The sequence below is a fragment of the Aotus nancymaae genome, unplaced genomic scaffold, assembly GCF_030222135.1.
Source record: "Aotus nancymaae isolate 86718 unplaced genomic scaffold, 86718_ANA_hifiasm-v0.15.2.pri h1tg000004l, whole genome shotgun sequence".
NCBI lineage: Eukaryota > Metazoa > Chordata > Mammalia > Primates > Aotidae > Aotus > Aotus nancymaae.
The window spans coordinates 19,677,838-19,697,425 of record NW_026988415.1 but is presented as its reverse complement, the minus strand read 5'-3'; the positions used below and the strand labels follow the sequence as shown (position 1 = coordinate 19,697,425).

Genomic DNA, 19,588 nt, shown 5'->3' with positions numbered 1-19,588 from the left:
TAACAAATTTAAGCATCAAATATATAACATATCTCAAATACTGAAATAAAAATTAACTATGATGTATATACCATAAACAGAACTCTTAAGAATTTTCAAGTTATATCCAGAAATAACTTAAATTTTTAAATACAGTATCATCTTGTCTTAAAATATTTTCAATGTCATGGTATAATAATGTAATAAACATTCCATTCTTCAATCACAGGGATCTAGAAAACTATAATTTATGCTAGTAGCATATGAAGTTTCTTCCCAAAGTAAGCATAATTTGGGAAAAATGTATAAATATACACACATATACACGAAATAGTTAATATATATTAACTATTAAAAGTTGATGTGTATTCTAATTTCTCAATGAACTGTAAAAGGTCATGGAACATGTACCATATACAGGCAATAAAACTGTTTCACTAAAAAATCTTAAAAGATTAAAAGATATATACATCATTCTAGATAAAGGAAAAATAAAGACTATTTATTTATTCAAAGTCACTTTCCAATCACAGAGTAGAGAATACTTGATTGCTAATGAAGGATGCATAATTAATAACCCAGAAAATATACAGAAGAGTTCATTAACATAAGTTAGATAAATTCAGACCACAAGCTGGAAGGAGGCCAAAAACTTTCCATTTTATGTTATCCTCACTGGAATGTTATTTTTAGAGTTGTTAAAACATTGCCTATATACATTAGATGTGGCCTTAAACATTAAGGCATGGAGTCTTATAAAATAGCTATCCACAACCAAAAAATGTATTTCATCACACTTATTTTTATATTACTGCAAAAACAACCCCTCAGAGAAAAAAAAAAATTTCAACCACCTGTTAAATTTTTGAAAGATCCAAAGCTATAAGAGTTTAGTTAAAATTAAAGCTAAAATATGGATTTTAGTGACCAAAAATTAAATAATTTAGTGTATTATAGCAAGCAATATGTGAACATAACTAAGATTATGCTGCTTAATTATGTGATATTTTCACTCACTGGACAAATATTCTTCCCTCAAGAAAGTGTACTGATATATTACATGTTTCATTAATGTATAGCATTTATTCGTATGTCCAAAGAAGGAGAAAGAAAGATATGTCAGTCTGGCTTTGTGACTGGATTTCTCTTATGTCACAAAGCCACAACGGTATTACCACTGGTATTTTCACATAGTAAATAAAATATTTCTATCTTAAAGCACTTTATTATGGAACAGAGAGCACTGAACAAAAATGAGATGTGACTTCTAGTCCCAACTATTACACATAGCTTCCCAGATCCTTTATTTCCTCATCTGAAAATGAGCAGGTTAATTTATTCAACAAAAATATTATGATAGATTGTATATTAAATTACTTTCCAAGTCTAAAATCAATGATTCTCCATGCATTGTATATACACATGTATTTTTCACCTTTAACATCTCAACTATCAAAATTAACTACAGAATTCACTGTCCTATCCAAGAGTACACTTACCATTTTCTCTTCATATTCTGGGTCCATTTCCTTTTCAGATTTAGGAGCTTTAGCAGCAAGTTTGAGTTGAAATGAAGAAACGTTTTTCTAGAATTTCAAAGAAAATAAATGTCATCAAATTGCAAAGCAAGGTTCTTAAATTGGTCAATGCTCTCATTAGAAGAAGGCGAAAAGTAATTACATGACTAAATATATAAATCAATGTGGGACATGCATGGACCGATGATGAGACAGTATGTCACGAAGCAAGGCTTATGATTAATCCAGTGCTGTACACCTGAGGTCCAATAAAAAAAAATCTGAAAAATCAAGACTGCCAGAGAAATATTAGTTGGAATAACACCCAGAAGGTGAAACACTGAGCTTTCTCATCCACTCTTTAATTTATATAGTGTAAGAAAATATACAAAATTAAATAAGATATTTTAAAATCTAGAACAGGCTAATAACCACAAATAAAAGAATTCAAAGAAAATAAATATGAATTCTCAGAAACACTCCTTTATGTCATGGAAATAGGCCATACTTTCAGAAGAAAAACTGTGGTTTCTGTTCCTAAAACAATACTTTTCAAATTGTTTTCATAGTATAATAAGAATATTTAATTTTTTATGTAATGCAATGTGATCACATATACTTCAAATAATTTAATAGTACAGTTTTAAACTTTTAGCTCATGTTAATTTTCTCTAACTGGAAAGAAAATTACTTTATATTGCATAAATATTCTGTAGAAGCAATTGTCAAGGCTATTAACTATTAATGTTTGATATTTTTAAACCGTGATTTAGCAAAAACTAACATCAATCAGTAACTTAATACAGAAATTATCTGGGGAAAGGGTTTATCTCATGCACCCTATCTTTGTAAAGACAAGCTTGTACTGGTAAATATAAATACATATATAGAATAAGCCTCCTTCCCTATAAGAAATCAAGAAATAAAATAATAAAAACACAAATCTACCCATCAAAACCGAACATAAGACTATCTCATTTTTAACACAGACGACTTTGCATAAGTGAAAACACAAATTTGTTTGTGAAAACTACATGGCTTTTGCCAACCTATTTCTGAAAACTTGGGTCAAAAATCAACAGAATGTGACCTTAAACATAAGAAAAATACGGCTCCTTTATGTCTTCCAACATCTACTAAAATTTCTATTTTGAGGAAATCCAAACTGAGATTATGGAATTTGACCTTGTCCAGACTCTTACTTTGTAGCACTGACCAGATATCTTGATTTACAGCATCTGATACGTATGTATCTATGTGGAATGCTTTGAATGTAATCCCGGATGGATGAGATAGAAAACTGCTAAATATCCCCTCAAACTCACAGTTTGAAGCTGCCATGTATAATATAAATCATATTTACTTTCAAAGCAACAAGAAATACTGAGTATCAAAATCTATATCTTTATCTTTCATTCCTTGAAAGGCTATATGAAATCCAGTTTTCCAGTTTCAAAACACTGAAAATTACTTTGCCTTACATTCACAAGCATATATAATAATGTGGGAAGTACACTTACAGAAAATTAAAGTTTTAATCCTAGAAAAACATTTTACTCATTACTTTTTTGCTTACCTTGTGGTAGACTACCATCAAAATCTAATTATATGCTAATTAAAATTCCTAATCTTGAGCAGTGCTATTAAAAGCTGTGGGTAATTACTTAATTGGCACTATCTTCCACAACAAATTTTAAAATACCTACCTTCTAAACCTCATTTGTTTATGTGTGTGTGTGTGTGTGTGTATGTGTATTCTCAAAACTATATTTTTCCATACAAGTAAAGATCAAGGGTGACTAAGACACTAACGAATTCCTTTGGATTTTGTTATCTGAGTCTGGGTGCCATGAGAATGCAGCACAAGGTCAACAAAATGGCTTATTTTAAAGACCATGACATTTTTCTTGACGTTTTTATTACCAAAGATATCATCTCCAATTTCTAGTGTTGGGTAATCCAACCGTCACTTAAACCAAGTAAGTTCAACAACCAGAAGGTAGGCAAAAATACCTTTGAGTAGGTAAATGTCATAGGTCAATTCACTAAATCTCATCTACTGTATTCAACATGAAAGCACTCTGGTTCAGAAACCTATTTTTTTTAATTTGGTAGACAATTCTACCAAGTTTAATAAACTGGCTTCCCATGTCACCGAGAATACAAGTAAAAATGACATGGGAAAGATCACTAGAGGAAGGCACTCTACAAGAAGCCACAGCAGAAACCCAGAACAAAAATGTGTCTTCCACTGCAGTAGCTTCCCTCATCCTTGGTGTGCACGTGTTGTTATTTCCCTCTCCCTTCTTTATCACTTTATCACTGACACTTTTTTATTTTACAGTTATTTTTAAATGAGTTTATGGTTTTGTTACACTTACATTCTTTATCATAAACTAACATATTCTTTCTGGTGAAACCAGATGAGTTGTTTAAACAGTGATAGCTGTCCAGGCTCAGTGGCTCACGCCTGTAATCTCAGCACATTGGGAGGCCGAGGTAGGCAGATCACGAGGTCAGGAGTTTGAGACCAGCCTGGCCAATATCGTGAAACCCCATCTCTACTAAAAATACAAAAATTAGCTGGGCATGGTGGCAGGCTCCTGTAATCCCAACTACTCAGGAGGCTGAGGAAAGAGAATCGCCTGCACTCAAGAGATGGAGGTTGCAGTGAGCTGAGATCACGCCACTGCACTCCAGCCAGACTGGACAACAGAGCAAGACTCCATCTCAAAAAAATAAATAATTTTTTTCTACCTTCTGGGTTCAAGCAATTCTCCTGCCTCAGCCTCCCGAGTAGCTAGGATTATAGGCACCCACTACCATGTCCAGCTATTTTTTTTTTTTTTTTTTTTTTTTTGGTATTTTTAGTAGAGACGGTGTTTCAGTGTTTCACCATGTTGGCCAGGCTGGTTTCGAACTCCTGACCTCAAGTGATCCATCCGCCTTGGCCTCCCAAAGTGCTGGCATTACAGGTGTGAGCCACTGCATCTAGCCAGATAAATTATTTTAAAACATAAACACAATACTGGAAGAGTCCGGGAGGTGGTTACTTAACTGAGAAGGAACAACCTGTGGGATCTCAAGTGCCTTTGTGTCACTGTCCAGAGTGCACTAACTGATGGCCATGAAGAAGCGGTTAATCTGCACTTTGAGTACACAATTTAAAGTGCCAAGGTAGTATATATTTCAATTTTTAAGGAAAAATTAAAAATTAAAATGATGCAGTGGCTAAAACAAACTTCAGATATCCAGGAAGTTCCTGACATACAGTACCACATTTCCCTATCCTGGGTGGACAAATGAAGAACTGGTAGGGCAATTTCTGATAAGGCAACAAACCTGACAAATATATAGGTATCAACTCAGTGTTTATTATATGGGGTTTTTTTAGACGGAGTTTCGCTCTTGTTACCCAGGCTGGAGTGCAATGGCGCGATCTCGGCTCACCGCAACCTCCGCCTCCTGGGTTCAGGCAATTCTCCTGCCTCAGCCTCTTGAGTAGCTGGGATTACAGGCACGCGCCACCGTGCCCAGCTAATTTTTGTATTTTTAGTAGAGACGGGGTTTCACCATGTTGACCAGGATGGTCTTGATCTCTTAACCTCGTGATCCACCCGCCTCGGCCTCCCAAAGTGCTGGGATTACAGGCTTGAGCCACCGCGCCCGGCCTATATGGGTTTTTTTTAATTGGTCCCTCGTTTTTTCACCATTCAAAATTTTATACAAAATTCAGAAATTCATACAATCTGGAAACTCGACAACCTTTCCTGCCATACAAAAGGCAGTTTGGCACTCACATTTGCCTAGTCTAGGGAATAAAAGGCACATAGACGTTTCCGAATTTCCCAACATTTGATTCATATTGATGCTTGGTATTATGCCCAGTTTTAATCAACAATATTGTCTTACTAATCCAAGTACCACGTACATCTTACAATGTGTATGTTTTCTACGGTTTTCATTTAGCAGTACAATTGTCCTTCTGTTTAGTCAACCTTGTAGCAATAAAATATGTCACATAAGCAACTGCTAAATTTAAAATTGCTCTTCTCATTTAGGAGAAAGGTGTTAATTTTCCTCAAAAGCTTTTCATTTGGTCGTATAGTATCATATAATGATTCAGACAAAGCCACTTGAGATCTCTAAAGCATAATTGCCCACCTTTTTAAAATTGCAATGACTACTCGTAAATGGGAAAAAAATCCACCCATAAACGATTAGTTATGCAATTTTATCATACATCAAAAATGCTTATGCCCCATCCTATTTTTATGTCAATTTTTCAGTGTTTTATAGTTTTATTTGCATGTCTCAGTCCACACGAAATGTGCCTTATAGAGATCATACACATTTTCTGGATTGGCTTTAATAGGTGTCAGAGCAGTTCCCTTACGTTAGAAGCAGCTCATCTTGGCGACGCTGAGTTTTTTTAAAAATTAAAGGAAAAAAAAAAAACTGTGTGTGTCCAGGAGCCAGCAGCGCCCACTAGGAGAGGGAGGCGGAAGCCTGGAAAGCTTGGGGCCGGATTGAGGGACCATTCGGGTGGCCCTGGAGTGAAACCTTATACCATCGGGGGCGGGGCAGGAGAGGGTGAGGGTGCAGATGTTGGAAATTTTCCTAAGCCAGCGTCCACGGTTCCTCAGTTTGGGGGGGGGGTGGGGGGGACGACGCGGAGAGCTCCTTTCCTCGGGGTGACACCCCCACCTCAGCAGGCGGGGTTCAAACGAACAAGGGATGGTTTTTTTTCCTGCCATCCAAAAGACCGACATTGCCAATGAAAGAAAGAAATGTCTTCCCTGTTACCCTCCACCCCGAAATTCAAATTACAAAAAGAAGCACCTTGAAATTCAAATTACAAAAAGAAGCCTCAGCAAAACCCCTTTAGCGCGAGTGTGGGATTGAAGGGCCCAGATTTCCCAGGCAGAGGCCGACGGGAAGAGGGGGAGAGGGAGCGAGCGAGAGGAGAGGGAGAGGCGGAGGCTTTTTCCTGCACGGCCCCATCCCCCACCCCGTTACCCGAGTTCCGGGAAGGTGGAGGGGGTCGGGGGGCTGTCGAGGGGCTCACGAGCCCCCATGCCCCCGGAGAGCGGGCACCCCTCCACCCCGCGCAGCTCCAGCCCGCGCCCAGCCCCGCCCCCGTTCTCCAGGCGGCGAGAAGGAAAGGGGGAGGGGAGCGAACGCCAGGCGGTTCCGCCGCCGACCCCCGCACCCGCCGCCCCTAGCCCCGCAGAGCTTCGCGGGTACCTGTCGGCGCCGAAAGGTCAGGATTTGGGCCCCTCAGAGGGGCCAGGCACAGGATTTCTCCACCACACACACACACCCCCTTCCTATTTACCTCCTTCTTCTTCTCGCCCTTCTCCGTGATCGCGGTGGCTTCGGTGGCCGCGGCGGCCGCTCCCTCCTCCTGAGAGGTGGACGGCCCCGGCTGCTCGTCCTCTATGACCACGATAGTGGCGGTCGCATCCGCGGCTGCCACGGTGGCTGCCACTGCGGCTGTGTCCTGCTCCATGTCGTGGGAGCGGGAACGAGGAGGGGGACGAGGCAGGGGACGAGGGCTCCTGGGCGGCGGCAGTGGCTGCACTGGAAAGAGCTAGATGGAGCAGGGGTGGGGAATCACTCCGCTTCCAACCCTTCGCTCAGGCCCCCCCTTCTTTAAATAACCCTCAACCCTGCCCCACTTCCGTCCACCCACCCTACGTCATGGCCTCCCCCCCGTCACTCTCCCCCCTTCCTCCACCCCCCCTCAACGATCGCGAGACTCCCCTTCCCCACCCAGAGCCCGGGCCGGCCCCGCACGACCAACTGTTGCCGGAGTGTGGGGCGCGGACAGGGGTGGAGGCGGGAACCCATAACTCGCGGCCCCCTAGAAAATCTCCTTTCCCAGACGCCCCCAACAGTGAGCCTGAGCTCCCCTCGCAGATGCTTGCAAAACGAATCCTCTTTCCCTTAAATCTGCTCTTTGTACCTCGGGGCGCTTTCCCCTTTTGCACAAAGAACTTTTCCTCTGCTCATAACTGTACTGTAGAAGGTCTTTCTCACCATTTGCAAAGAGCGGAACCCCTCTGGGGACTGCCCTTTCCCAGGTTCCGAAAGAGGTCGGATTAGCGGTGCTGTTTCCACCTTCCTAAATTCTGCAGAAGGAGAAGCACTCCTTAAATCTCTGGATTGTAGCTGCAAACAATCACTTACAAGGCAAAGTCTGACTCTTAAGTTTATGTATATTTGTTCTGTTTTCACCTCTGGTACCTCTCAGGTGGCCAATGTGCAGGAACCCTTCTCTTGCCTTCACCACTAAATTTTTAAATTCCTAGGGGACAAGGTCAAGATCCCCCACAGAACCTGGGGCAACATGTGGTAGGCACTCAATATTAGTAATTGAAATGAATTACTGTGATTTTTTGGCACAGGTTCTATTTGCACCTCCATTATTATTTGGTAGTAATACAACACTGATGCTATGAATGATCATAGATATAAAAGCATTTCACGATACGGAATCAATCAGCGTCCATCAGCAGATGAAGGGTTAAGGAAAATGTGCTTCGTATACACAATGGAATACTATTTAGCCATTAAAAAAAAGAATGAAATGTTATTTGCAGAAACGTAAATGAAACTGAAGGACATTGTGTTGCATGAAATAAGCCAGGCACAGAAAGACAGATACCACACGTTCTCACTCATATGTGGGAGCTAAAAAGTTGATCTCATGGAGATAGAGAGTAGAATGATAGGTACCAGAAGTCTAGGGAGGATGTGTAGGGTTGCGGCAGATTGATGAAGAGAGGTTGGTTAATGAGTATAAATATACAGTTAGATGGAAGTGGTAAATTCTAACGTTCAGAGCACAGTAAGGTGACCCTAGTGAACAAACAATGCAATGTATATTTCGAAATAGCTAGAAGAGAGGACTTGAAATGTTCCCAACACATAGAAATGATAAATACTTGAGGCGATGTATGCTCTAAATACCCTGAATTGAGAAGGACCCTTAAGGACAGCAAGAGTGGAGGATTTCTTTTTCACCAAATTGCAGCTATGGGAAGATAGAATTCCTCTTTTGTTGCATGAGGCTGCAAAAGAGAAGAGCTCAAGAAATGTTTATCGTGTATTGGTGTGTTCCTGCGTTCAAGTCAGCTTTGTTCCACTGTATTTCTCATTGCCAGTGTACATTATTTCAGTTACATTGTGGGTTAAATGCACTTTTGTGAGGAAATCTGGGAAACTCACATCCCTTTATAACACCTTTTTTTGGTGGGGACATGTGTTCCAAGTTCCAAAAAAAGAATTTACAAATTTATTTGGGGGCAGAACATATTTGTACGTTGGCAATTTTCCATGCATGTATAATGCAATCCTTCCTTTTTGAGATGACGCGGCTGAAAGTGCTACCAAGTATATGAATTTGGCTGGAAAGGTCTATGCTTGGTCAACAGACCTTGCCACAGGATTCATGTAAATATTGCCCTTTGGCTTGTGGCAACAGCTGCTATTTACAGAGCATGTGCTATCCTTATTTGTAAATCTGCCTAAAATTCATGATCTGTAGACTTTGTTCAACAAGAGTCATCTCATCTCTGAGCCTACTCAACACCTTGCTCTATCTGCTACTACTATCCCCGATTATGTCTTTTCATTTGAAATGATCTTGGATTGCTCTATTCCATTGGGATTGGAGAACAGAGCAAACTTTTATAAATAACTGGGAACCTCAGAACTAATCCCAGTCTACTGGTCAATATGTCCATTTTGGTAGATTATAGAAGTTGTTCAACAATCATTTTCGAGTAGCCAATCTTGTTTAGTAGCTACTAGAATATGACGTGCCCACTGGTGATGTTAAATGTTTTATAAACTTCATAAAGGCAAAGCTAAAGTCTTCGTGTTCCTTCTCTTATTTTGTATCTGAAATTTGTCACTGAAACCACAGTATGACTTAAAAGCACATCGTGATCCCACTGATTAATGTTCTTCAGAAACTGGCACAAAAGATTCTAGACACGCTGTCTTGCTTACAGCTACAGCAACCATTCTGTTCATATCAGTAAGCTTTCTCACTATTTTTCTTAAAGACATTTATGATAGTGACATTTTTGAAAATGTGATATTTCCTTGGTGCTCTGTATTTTAAGGAAAACGTCATGGTAATAACTAGTATACGTCTACCATTTCTTGACCACCCATTATTGTATTAGGCATGGTGCTAGATTCTTTATATATGGTATTGCTAATCCTCCCAATAATCCTATGAAATAAATATTATTATCCCTATTTTACAGATGAGAAAATGGAGATTTAGGCTAAATAACTTATCTAAGGTTCCACAGCTAGTAAGTGACAGTAGACAGATTCAAACCCCAGACTGTCTAGTCCAAACCTCATCTTTCCACTTCATCTTTATTAAGTTCTCTGGTCTTCACAGGGCTTCCTCCTTGAAAGTAGAAATCATATTGAGAAAATGACTGAAAAATATTTCCGCCATCTGTCTCCATGGTGTTCCCTCTAAAGCAGTTGTGTCCAACCCTCTGAATGTGAGGACTTTTTTGCCTATCTGTGGTGGGGGATATCATGAAAATTATGCGTGGACTTTTTTTTTTTTTTTTTTTTCTGCTTATCAACTATCGTTAGCATTAGTATTTTATGTGTGGCCCAAGACAATTCTTCTTCCAGTATGGCTCAGGGAAGCCAATATGTCCAAAAGATTGGACACCCGGGCCGGGTTCAGTGGCTCACGCCTGTAATCCCAGCACTTTGGGAGGCCGAGACGGGAAGATCACCTGAGATCAGGAGTTCGAGACCATCCTGACCAACATGGAGAAACCCCGTCTCTACTAAAAATACAAAATTAGCCAGGCGTGGTGGCTCATGACTGTAATCCCAGCTACTCGGGAGACTGAGGTAGGAGAATCGCTTGAACCCTGGAGGCAGACGTTGCGGTGAGCCGAGATCACACCACTGCACTCTAGCCTGGGCAACAACAGTGAGACTCCAGCTAGAAAAAAAAAGATTGGACACCCATGCTCTAAAGTAAAGTAAACTCTTAAAACAGTAATGGGACTCAGGACAATTAGTGCAAAAAGGGGGAGAGCCTAATAGAAACAACTGAGATGTCCAAGAAGAAAGGATTGGCAAACATTTGTATAGTACTTTAATAAATGGAATGCTATGCAAGCATTAAGAGTGATCATGTAAGGCTGGGTGCAGTGGCTCCTACCTGTAATCCCAGCACTTTGGGAGGCCTAGGCGGACAGATCACGAGGTCAAGAGACTACACCAGCCTGGCCAGCATGGTAAAACTCCGTCTTTACTAAAAATACAAAAAATTAGCCGGGCATGGTGGCCTGCACCTGTAGTCCCAGCTACTCGGGAGGCTGAGACAGGAGAATCGCTTGAACCTGGCAGACGGAGGCTGCAGTGAGCCAAGATTGCACCACTGCACTCCAGCCTGGGCGACACAGCAAGACTCCGTCTCACACATGCACACTAAGAGAATGATTATGTAAACAGGTATCCGTTGGCATGAAAATATGTTCTTGTATACTGTTAAGTGAAAAAAATACAGGCAAAAAAATAGAATGATCCCATTTTTGTCCCCCCCCCCCACACAACTCTATTTACATAAATGTATTTCCACAAAGGAAAAACCCTGGAAGGTTCTACTACAAATATTAAACCGGTGGTTGCAGCAAGGTGGTGAGATTGTGGGTGATTTTTTTTCTTATTTTACTTTTGTATTCTAATTTTCCTCAATGAACGTGTTTCCTTATATAATAAATACTATTTCATAGATGAATCAAAACATTACTCAAAACTGGACAAGTTGAAATTAATCCCTAACAGAAGGAATGTGAGCTAGTAGATAGGGTGAGTCAAAAAAAAGAACAGAACAACTTCACACAGAAGAGACAAGGCAATAGTAATGTGTAATGTAACAGAAGCAATGTGATTATTACACTGTTCACAATTACATTACTTGACTGAGGAATGATTTTTGATGTTGTTTTAAGTGGTATATAAAATGATTTTTCTACTTTTAAACAGTTTTGCAAAACTAGCTCAGGAAAAAGATGAAAGAAATTTTCTTTTTCTTTTTTTTTTTTTTGAGACAGAGTCTCACTCCATCGCCAGGCTCGAGTGCGGTGGCGTGATCTCAGCTCACTGCAACCTCCACCTCCAGGGTTCAAGCAGTTCTTCTGCCTCAGCCTCCCGAGTAGCTGGGACTACAGGCGCACACCACCACGCCCAGCTAATTTTTGTATTTTTAGTAGAGACAGGGTTTCACCATGTTGGCCAGGATGGTCTCAATCTCTTGACGTCGTGATCCACCCGCCTCAGCCTCCCAAAGTGCTGGGATTACAGGCATGAGCCACCGCGCCCAGTCAAAGAGATTTTCTTAAATGCTCCCAACCCTGAAATTCTACCCACCAATATATGCCCTAACACATGAAACACATGCTCAATAATCTGAATTGGGTTTGCTAAAGGCACAATGCTTTTTTCACTATTTAATAAATTTTATTTCCATTTAAGTAAGTCAGAGTTAGTTTCTATTACATGCAAGTAAAAATTCTGTTGGGTGCACATGTTACCATTGATTTCCATGTATTTAATATGTAGGTAAAGGCACAATATTATCCATGGCGATATTATTAGAGGCAGAATAGTACAATTATTACCAGCTTTGGCTGTGTAGTCAGAAAGACTTGGAGTTCAGATTCTACCAAATTGTTTAACCTTTCTATCCTCCGATTTGCATCTGTAAAATGGGTATAGTAATACCTAATTCAACGTGATTTTATGAGGATTTAATTAAATCCTCATAAAATCACGTTGAATATATATATGCATTCAACCTATATATATATATATATATATATAGATATTTGTGTATCTATATAGATATATATATCATTTTATCTATATAGATATATATATCATTTGACATGGTCCCAGCATATAACAGATACTCAGTGGATGGTAGTTAACAAAAAGAAAAAGGCAGGGTGATGCTTTGAGCTTTAGACTGAGGCAAGGAAAACGCCAGAATATGAGAAAGTAAGTCTGAAAGTCAGTGCTAAACTAAAATAGGAATAAGACGGAAATGCTGTTTCCCAAGTTCATTTTCTCTATTCATTATCATTTATCAGGGTCAGCAATTTGGCGTAGTTACACTTCCCCAAAGGTAAGTTCCGAAGAAAGGCAGTAATGAGGGAAAAGAGGGTTAGGCTACTTCCCTACTTAGACTGTGACTTCCTTGAGGACAGGAGCCATACTGTATTCATCTTTGTTTAAAAGGCAGTAGGAGGGAAGGCAGTTCAGGGACCTGCTCCCTAGCTACATGGTGCCCTCCCCACTCCACACATACCCTTCAGCTTCTATGTTGCCATCTTGTGGTTTCTCCCACTTTTCTTCCTTCAATCTTGCCCTGGGTGTCCACTCTTGCCAGATTTCTCGTGCATAATAATACATTTATGTAGCATTTTTCAGGGCTCTCCCCCAGCTTACTCACTGCGTATAGAACAAGATACCAAAAGACAATGATGACTCCACAAAAAGAAAAAAAGGATTGGGTCCTTGTCCTGGGCCTAGACCAGTGGTTTTCAAACTTTAGCACATCAGCATCATCTGGAGGGCTTGTTAAAGCACAGATGGGGCCGGGCGCAGTGGCTCATACCTGTAATCCCAGCTCTTTGTGAGGCTGAGGCAGGCAGATCACTTGAGGTCAGGAATTCAAGACCAGCCTGGCCAACATGGTGAAACCCCATCTCTACTTACTAAGGATACAAAAATTAGCCAGGTGTGGTGGCGCATGCCTGTAGTCCCAGCTACTCAGGAGGCTGAGGCACAAGAATCGCTTGAACCTGGGAGGCGGAGGCTGCAGCAAGCCGAGATCACGCCACTGCACTCCGGCCTGGGCAACAGAGAAAGGCTCTGTCTCAAAAAATAAATTAATTAATTAAATAAAATAAGCAGAGATGGTTGGCCCCCCTCCCAGAGTTTTTGAATTGATAAATTTGGAGTGGGACTAAGAATTTGTCTATCTCACAAGTTCCCCACTGATGCTGATGCTGATGCCATTGGTCCAGGGACCACACTTTGAGAACTAGTGACCTAGAACAGGGACCAGCAAACTTTTTCTTTAAAGGGCCAGGTAGGAAGTGTTTGAGTCTTTACAGATTGTAAGGACTTTGTCACAACCACTAAACTCTGCTGTTGTAATATGAAAGCAGCCATAGACTATAGGTAACCACATGAGCATGGCTGGGTTCCAATAAAACTGTTTTCATGGACACTGGAATTTGAATTTCACATAATTAAATATTTTTTTTTGAGACAGAGTCTTGCTCTGTTGCCAGGCTGGAGTGCAGTGGTGAAATCTCGGCTCACTGCAACCTCTGCCTCCCGGGTTCAAGCGATTCTCCTGCCTCAGCCTCCCGAGTAGCTGGGACTACAGGCGTGTGCCACCATGCCCAGCTAATGTTTGTATTTTTAGTAGAGACAGGGTTTCACCACGTTGACCAGAATGGTCTGGATCTCTTGACCTTGTGAGCCACCCACCTCGGCTTTCCAAACTGCTGAGATTACAGGCGTGAGCCACCACGCCCAGCTAATAGTATTATTCTTTTTAACAATTTAAAATGTAAAAACATTCTTAGTTCAAGGACCACACAAAAATGGGCTTCAGGCTGTGTTTGCTGAGCCTTGCCTGAAAGAGACTCATTCTCTGTGGAAGACAAACACAAGTGGGCTAAAGAAGACTTAACAAAGCAATTAATATATAAGAATGTGTTTAACCTCAATAGTCATCAGGGAAATGCAAATTAAAACCACAATGAGGCTGGGCATGGTGGCTCACACCTGTATCCCCAGCACTTTGGGAAGTCAAGGCAGGTGTATTGCTTGAGCCCTGGAGTTCGAGACCAGCGTAGGCAACATGGCAAAATCCTGTCTCTACAAAAATAAAAAATAAATTAGTCTGGCATGGTGGCATGCACCTCTAGTCCCAGCTACTCAGGAGTCTGAGCCAGGAGGATCACATAACCCTGGGAGGTCGAGGCTACAGTGATTCATGGTCATGCCACTGCACTCCAGCCTGGGGTGACAGAGCGAGACCCTGTCTCAAAACAAAAAACAATGAGCTACTGCTGCCCATCCATTAGAATGACTAGAAATTTTTTTTTTTTTTTTTTTGAGACGGAGTTTCGCTCTTGTTACCCAGTGTGGAGTGCAATGGCGCGATCTTGGCTCACCGCAACCTCCGCCTCCTGGGTTCAGGCAATTCTCCTGCCTCAGCCTCCTGAGAAGCTGGGATTACAGGCATGCGCCACCATGCCCAGCTAATTTTTTGTATTTTTAGTAGGGACGGGGTTTCACCATGTTGACCAGGATGGTCTCGATCTCTTGACCTCATGATCCACCTGCCTCGGCCTCCCAAAGTGCTGGGATTACAGGCGTGAGCCACCGCGCCCGGCCCTCTAGAAGTTTTTTAAGACTGACGATAGCAAGAGTTTGTGAGGATGGGGAATATCATATAGTGCAAGTGAAAATGTAAATTATACAACCACTTTGGAAACCAGTTTGGCAGTATTCACTAGAGTTGAACTCATATGTACCCCTTTGTAATAGCGATACGGAGATGTGCCACCTAGATTCTGCTTCAAGGAAGAACATTCTACCCAGGTATGCAGGGGAGGTACAGTCAGCAGATAGTCTCCAGTCTTCAGCTCCTTGAGACTCTGCGTTAGCTGCAGAGGGCCACTTCGCCTGAGGTCATACTCTTCCTAAGGTGACCATTTCAACCAGACACAGAACACACTAATGGGCTGTACTTGTTCCAAAGCTCAGTGCCAAGTTAGCTCAAGCTTTGTTAGCCTTGTTTCATAGTTCATCTTTCCTGCCCAATACTACTGCCTCTACCTTCCTTCCAGTGGTATTGATCCCTAATAAACATCTTGCACCCAACATTCCATCTGAGCTTTTGTTTCTAGAGAGCCCAACCTGTGACATCTTTCACCCAGTAATTCCACTAGGATAATACACCCCAGAGGTAATCATTCACATGTGCTCCAAAAACCATGTACAAGAATGTTCTAGGCTGGGTGCAGTGGCTCAAGCCTGTAATCCTAGCACTCTGGGAAGCCAAGGTGGGCAGATCACCTGAGGTCAGGAATTTGAGACCAGCCTGACCAACATGGTGAAAACCTGTCTCTACTAAAAATACAAAAATTAGCTGAGTATGAGAGCGCACGCCTATACTCTTAGCTACTCAGGAGGCTGAGGCAGGAGAATTGCTTGAACCTGGGAGGCAGAGGTTGCAGTGAGCCGAGATTAAGCCAGTTCACTCCAGCCTGGGCGACAGAGGGAGACTCTGTCTCAAAAAAAAGAATGCTCTTATCAGCTTTTGTTTCTAATAGCCAAATGCTGGAAACCACCTAATGTTCATGAACAACAGAGTGCATGAATTCTGATATAGTCGCACAATAGAATATTGTACATCAGTGAAACCAAAGGGTGTCTACATACGACCACAAGCATGACATACTATTGTGTGAAATGAGCAAGATGTAAAGAGTACATCCCATACAATGCCCATTCATATAAAGTTCAAAAGCAGGCAAACATTTTAATGACTATTCATAAATGATAAAACTATAAAGAAAAGCAAGGAAATGATTATCACAGAACTCAAGATAGTGGTTATGTCCTGGGATGACCTTCAAAAATATTAATGACCACTATGGCATGGACTTTGACCACTTGAAACAGACAGAACCTTTTATACCTCACCAGGGAATGCTGGCTCAATACTACCCTTGGTTTAATTCAGGGTGAAAGAAGGAATGATCAGAGAAAGGGACCTGTTTTGGGTGCCCAGCCCAGAAGTGAATTTGGAAGCTGGAGTCCTGCATTGTTCGCACTTTCAAAGTGCTAACAGTGTTCAATTTTTCAACCTGGGTAGAGATTACATGGACACTCACTTTATAATTATTTGTTAAACTGTGCATATATACTTTATGCACATTAAAACAAGAAAAATTAGACGCACCATAGAAAAACATAAAGAAGTACTTTATAAATGTTTCTTTCAAAACATGTGACTATAAAGCACTGAGGAGATGGTGCTGAGTAGCGATAAGAATGTTCAGAGCTCATCATGTGCTTGTTCATTCTGCAACAATATTGTACAAAACAGACCTTGAAAAGTTTCAAGAACTTCCCTAAGAGGTACACAGAGACACTGTTCTTCAGAAGAGAGAGCATTCCTTTCCAGCTGAGAGGTAACAGGAAAAAAGCTTCAAAGGAGAAGGAAAAGCTTCATTTGAGGTGAGCATTGAAGAATAGAGGATTCCAGCAGGTACAGTTGCAGAGGAGGTTGGGGAAGAGATGTAGCATTTAGCACTGAGATGGAGTGAAGAACAAGTGGCATGCGATCAAGAAATTAAATAGTTAAACTGGTTAGAGCAAAACTTTCCAATTTGTTTTGTTGCTTAACACACTTAGGATAATTCTAAATCATTCATTATTTTCTGCAGGGGACAGTTATACATTCCACAGATACCTATCGAAATGCTACTTTGCTAGGTACTAGGTGCTAGGTATACAGCCATAAGCAAGACAGACAAGGTTCTGGAGCTTACGCTGCTTATGTCTGGATTTAATGCCCCTTTTTTTTTTGTTTGTTTAAAGACGGGGTTTCACCATGTTGGTCAGGGGGGTCTTGAACTCCCGACCTCAGGTGATCCGCCTGCCTGGGCCTCCAAAGTGCTTGGATTACAGGCGTGAGCCACCACGCCCGGCCTTAATGCCTTTCTAGAAGCTTCATTGTTTCTGACAGCAGAAAACAATCCTCCACTTCAACTCAGTCCATTCATATTTAAACTCAATCAGATTTAGGATTCACCCCCTCCCTCCTTCACAGCCTACATGTTGATTTTGAACTCCAGAGTTTATGCAAGGCTGAAATAACAGTGGTGGTGGGTAGGCGGAATCCATTTCTCCGGTTCTTGGTATATTCTGCACTGGCCTTCGCCGAGATGTGCAGTTATCCTGTCTTCCATCCCTGCTGCTATCCATTAAGGTAGCCAACTGCCCATCAGGCCTCTAATGACATCATCTCTACTTCTCCCCAGTGGGGCTTCTTCTCATCATGACCACAAGATTCCAGCTTCCACATTCTCTTCTGGGCTGGGCGTGATGGCTGATACGTGTAATCCCAGCACTTTGGGAGGCCAAGGGAGGGTGGATCACTTGAGCCCAGAAGTTCAAGACTAGCCTGGGCAACATGGCAAGACTCTGTCTATTAACTTTTTTTAAATTAGCTAGACGTGATGGTGCACATCTGTAGTCCCAGCTACTCAGGAGGCTGAGGCAGGAGGATCACTTGAGCTCAGGAGTTCAAGGCTGCAGTGAGCTATGATTATGCTACTGCATTCCAGCCTGGGCAACAAAGTGAGACTGTCTCTAAATAAACAGAAGCATTATCTTACTTTCCTGCTTTACTCCTTCTTCTCAGTTCTGAGGCTCTTGTCACCTCAGTTCTCAGGTGGAGGCATGGGTTGAGGAACATAACACATCTTTCTCAACAGAGACTCTTTCCAAATCTTCCTGCCTTGCACCCTGGAATGAGACTTAAAATGATAACCTAAAAACCAAGGCTATATTCTCCCTTTCCTTTGTGACACCTGCATTGGAGATAAGACCAGCCTCATGTCTCCCTGTCTGCATCCAGAAGGCTCACATGATTGAGAGTATCAGGGAGCTCAAGCAGTCTTCAGAGATCATCCCACTGTGTCCATCACAGTATGGTTAAATGTTACTAGGCCTTGCGGCTTTCACAAATAGACCATAACCCTTTTCAAGACCTGAAATTGAAATTATTGAATTTCGTGCTTTAAAAAATATCGACCTGCTTACTTTAATAATTTTTGCGTTTAGTTTCTAAATGATAATATTAGAGATCTTATCATTTGACTTTGCAGATGTGGATAATTTTTTATTCCCAATAAGTGAGAAAACAAATTGAATTTAGCCATAACTCAATTTTCTTTTTAAGGATTTCTGGAGTGCTCGAGAAATTTTTATGAGGTATATAAGAATTTTGATCAGATAAATGCAGCTTATGGGTCTGATGAGTGCCATCTTGGGAATTTTGGGAATTGTAATCATTTTTATGCTCTGTATTTCAACATCAGCATCTCGTTGATTCTTTATGGATATATATTAAACAGCTTATGGATCATATTTTATAATTTAACACTCTATAAAGGTCAAGACCAAGATGGCATGCTAGCAGTGTTCAGCTAGATGATCGACTGAGTATTCGAGGCATGGGCACATCCATTTGATCGCCACGAACTGCTGTGCATGTTCAAATCTGAAGGGAAATGATGAGCAGAGCATAAAGTTTATAAAGAGTTTTCTTGAAAGATAACTCTGGAATGATGCATTCAGGACAGATCCTTGGAGGTTTAATGCCAGGCTGACGCCATATTCTTTCAGTTCAGCATCTCTAATTTCCGAGAGGAAAAGGCAAGTAGGCCTGGGCAATGCCAACCTGCCTCTGGGATTCACTAAGCAGAAAGGAGAGCTTAGCCTTGGAGAATGAGACAGGGGTGGAGAATGAAGAGAATTAAGAAACTAGCCAGGATAGGAATAAAGTAGCAAAGGGAAAGTGAGATTTAAAGGGAAAGAAGGGCCTGGAGGGCATTGTGTGCCAAAGGAGGCCAGTTTCTCCTGTTTGCTGTGCCTGTCACCATCTCATCAAGAGTGTAGGTGATAGACTGTGGCCCCAAGTAATGAGCCTTTCTCACCCTAAACTCTATAAGGAATGAAAATAGACATAAATACTATAGAAATGCATAAGTAGAAATACAGAAATGCAAAACAGAAATATGTAAATAAAAATGAACTCTTTATGTTGCTCTGTATGGAAAGCCATACCCATAGCGGATTTGTGTATATGAAAAGGGAGGTTTTTCAACTAGTGTTGATTTAAAAATCAATGAATCATTTATGCCTCCACTGGGCCTGCCTTCCAGCCTCTGGCTGCTGACTCACCTATGCAAAATCTCCATTCCCAGCCTCATCTA

General features: G+C 41.3%; 1 protein-coding gene and 1 non-coding gene across 11 annotated transcripts in view; one reads left to right on the top strand and one right to left on the bottom strand.

Annotated features, from left to right (window-relative positions):
* SMARCA1 (SWI/SNF related, matrix associated, actin dependent regulator of chromatin, subfamily a, member 1) overlaps positions 1–19,588 on the bottom strand; it is a 95,911-nt gene that overhangs the window by 71,079 nt on the left and 5,244 nt on the right. For 8 of the 10 annotated variants that reach the window (XM_064361258.1, XM_064361260.1, XM_064361256.1 and 5 more), the window contains exons 1-2: positions 6,835–7,129; positions 1,479–1,565 (exon numbers count right to left, since the gene is read on the bottom strand). In XM_064361258.1, the coding sequence (XP_064217328.1) occupies positions 1,479–1,565; positions 6,835–7,008 (261 nt within the window). In that variant the 5' untranslated portion in view covers positions 7,009–7,129. Of the gene's footprint in view, positions 1–1,478; positions 1,566–6,743; positions 6,800–6,834; positions 7,130–19,588 lie in introns of those variants that run through there. The other 2 variants (XM_064361265.1, XM_064361264.1) reach the window with 2 other exon arrangements.
* LOC135269389 (small nucleolar RNA SNORD112) lies at positions 1,694–1,767 on the top strand. The gene has a single exon (XR_010337675.1). It is a non-coding gene; the product is annotated as a small nucleolar RNA SNORD112 (small nucleolar RNA).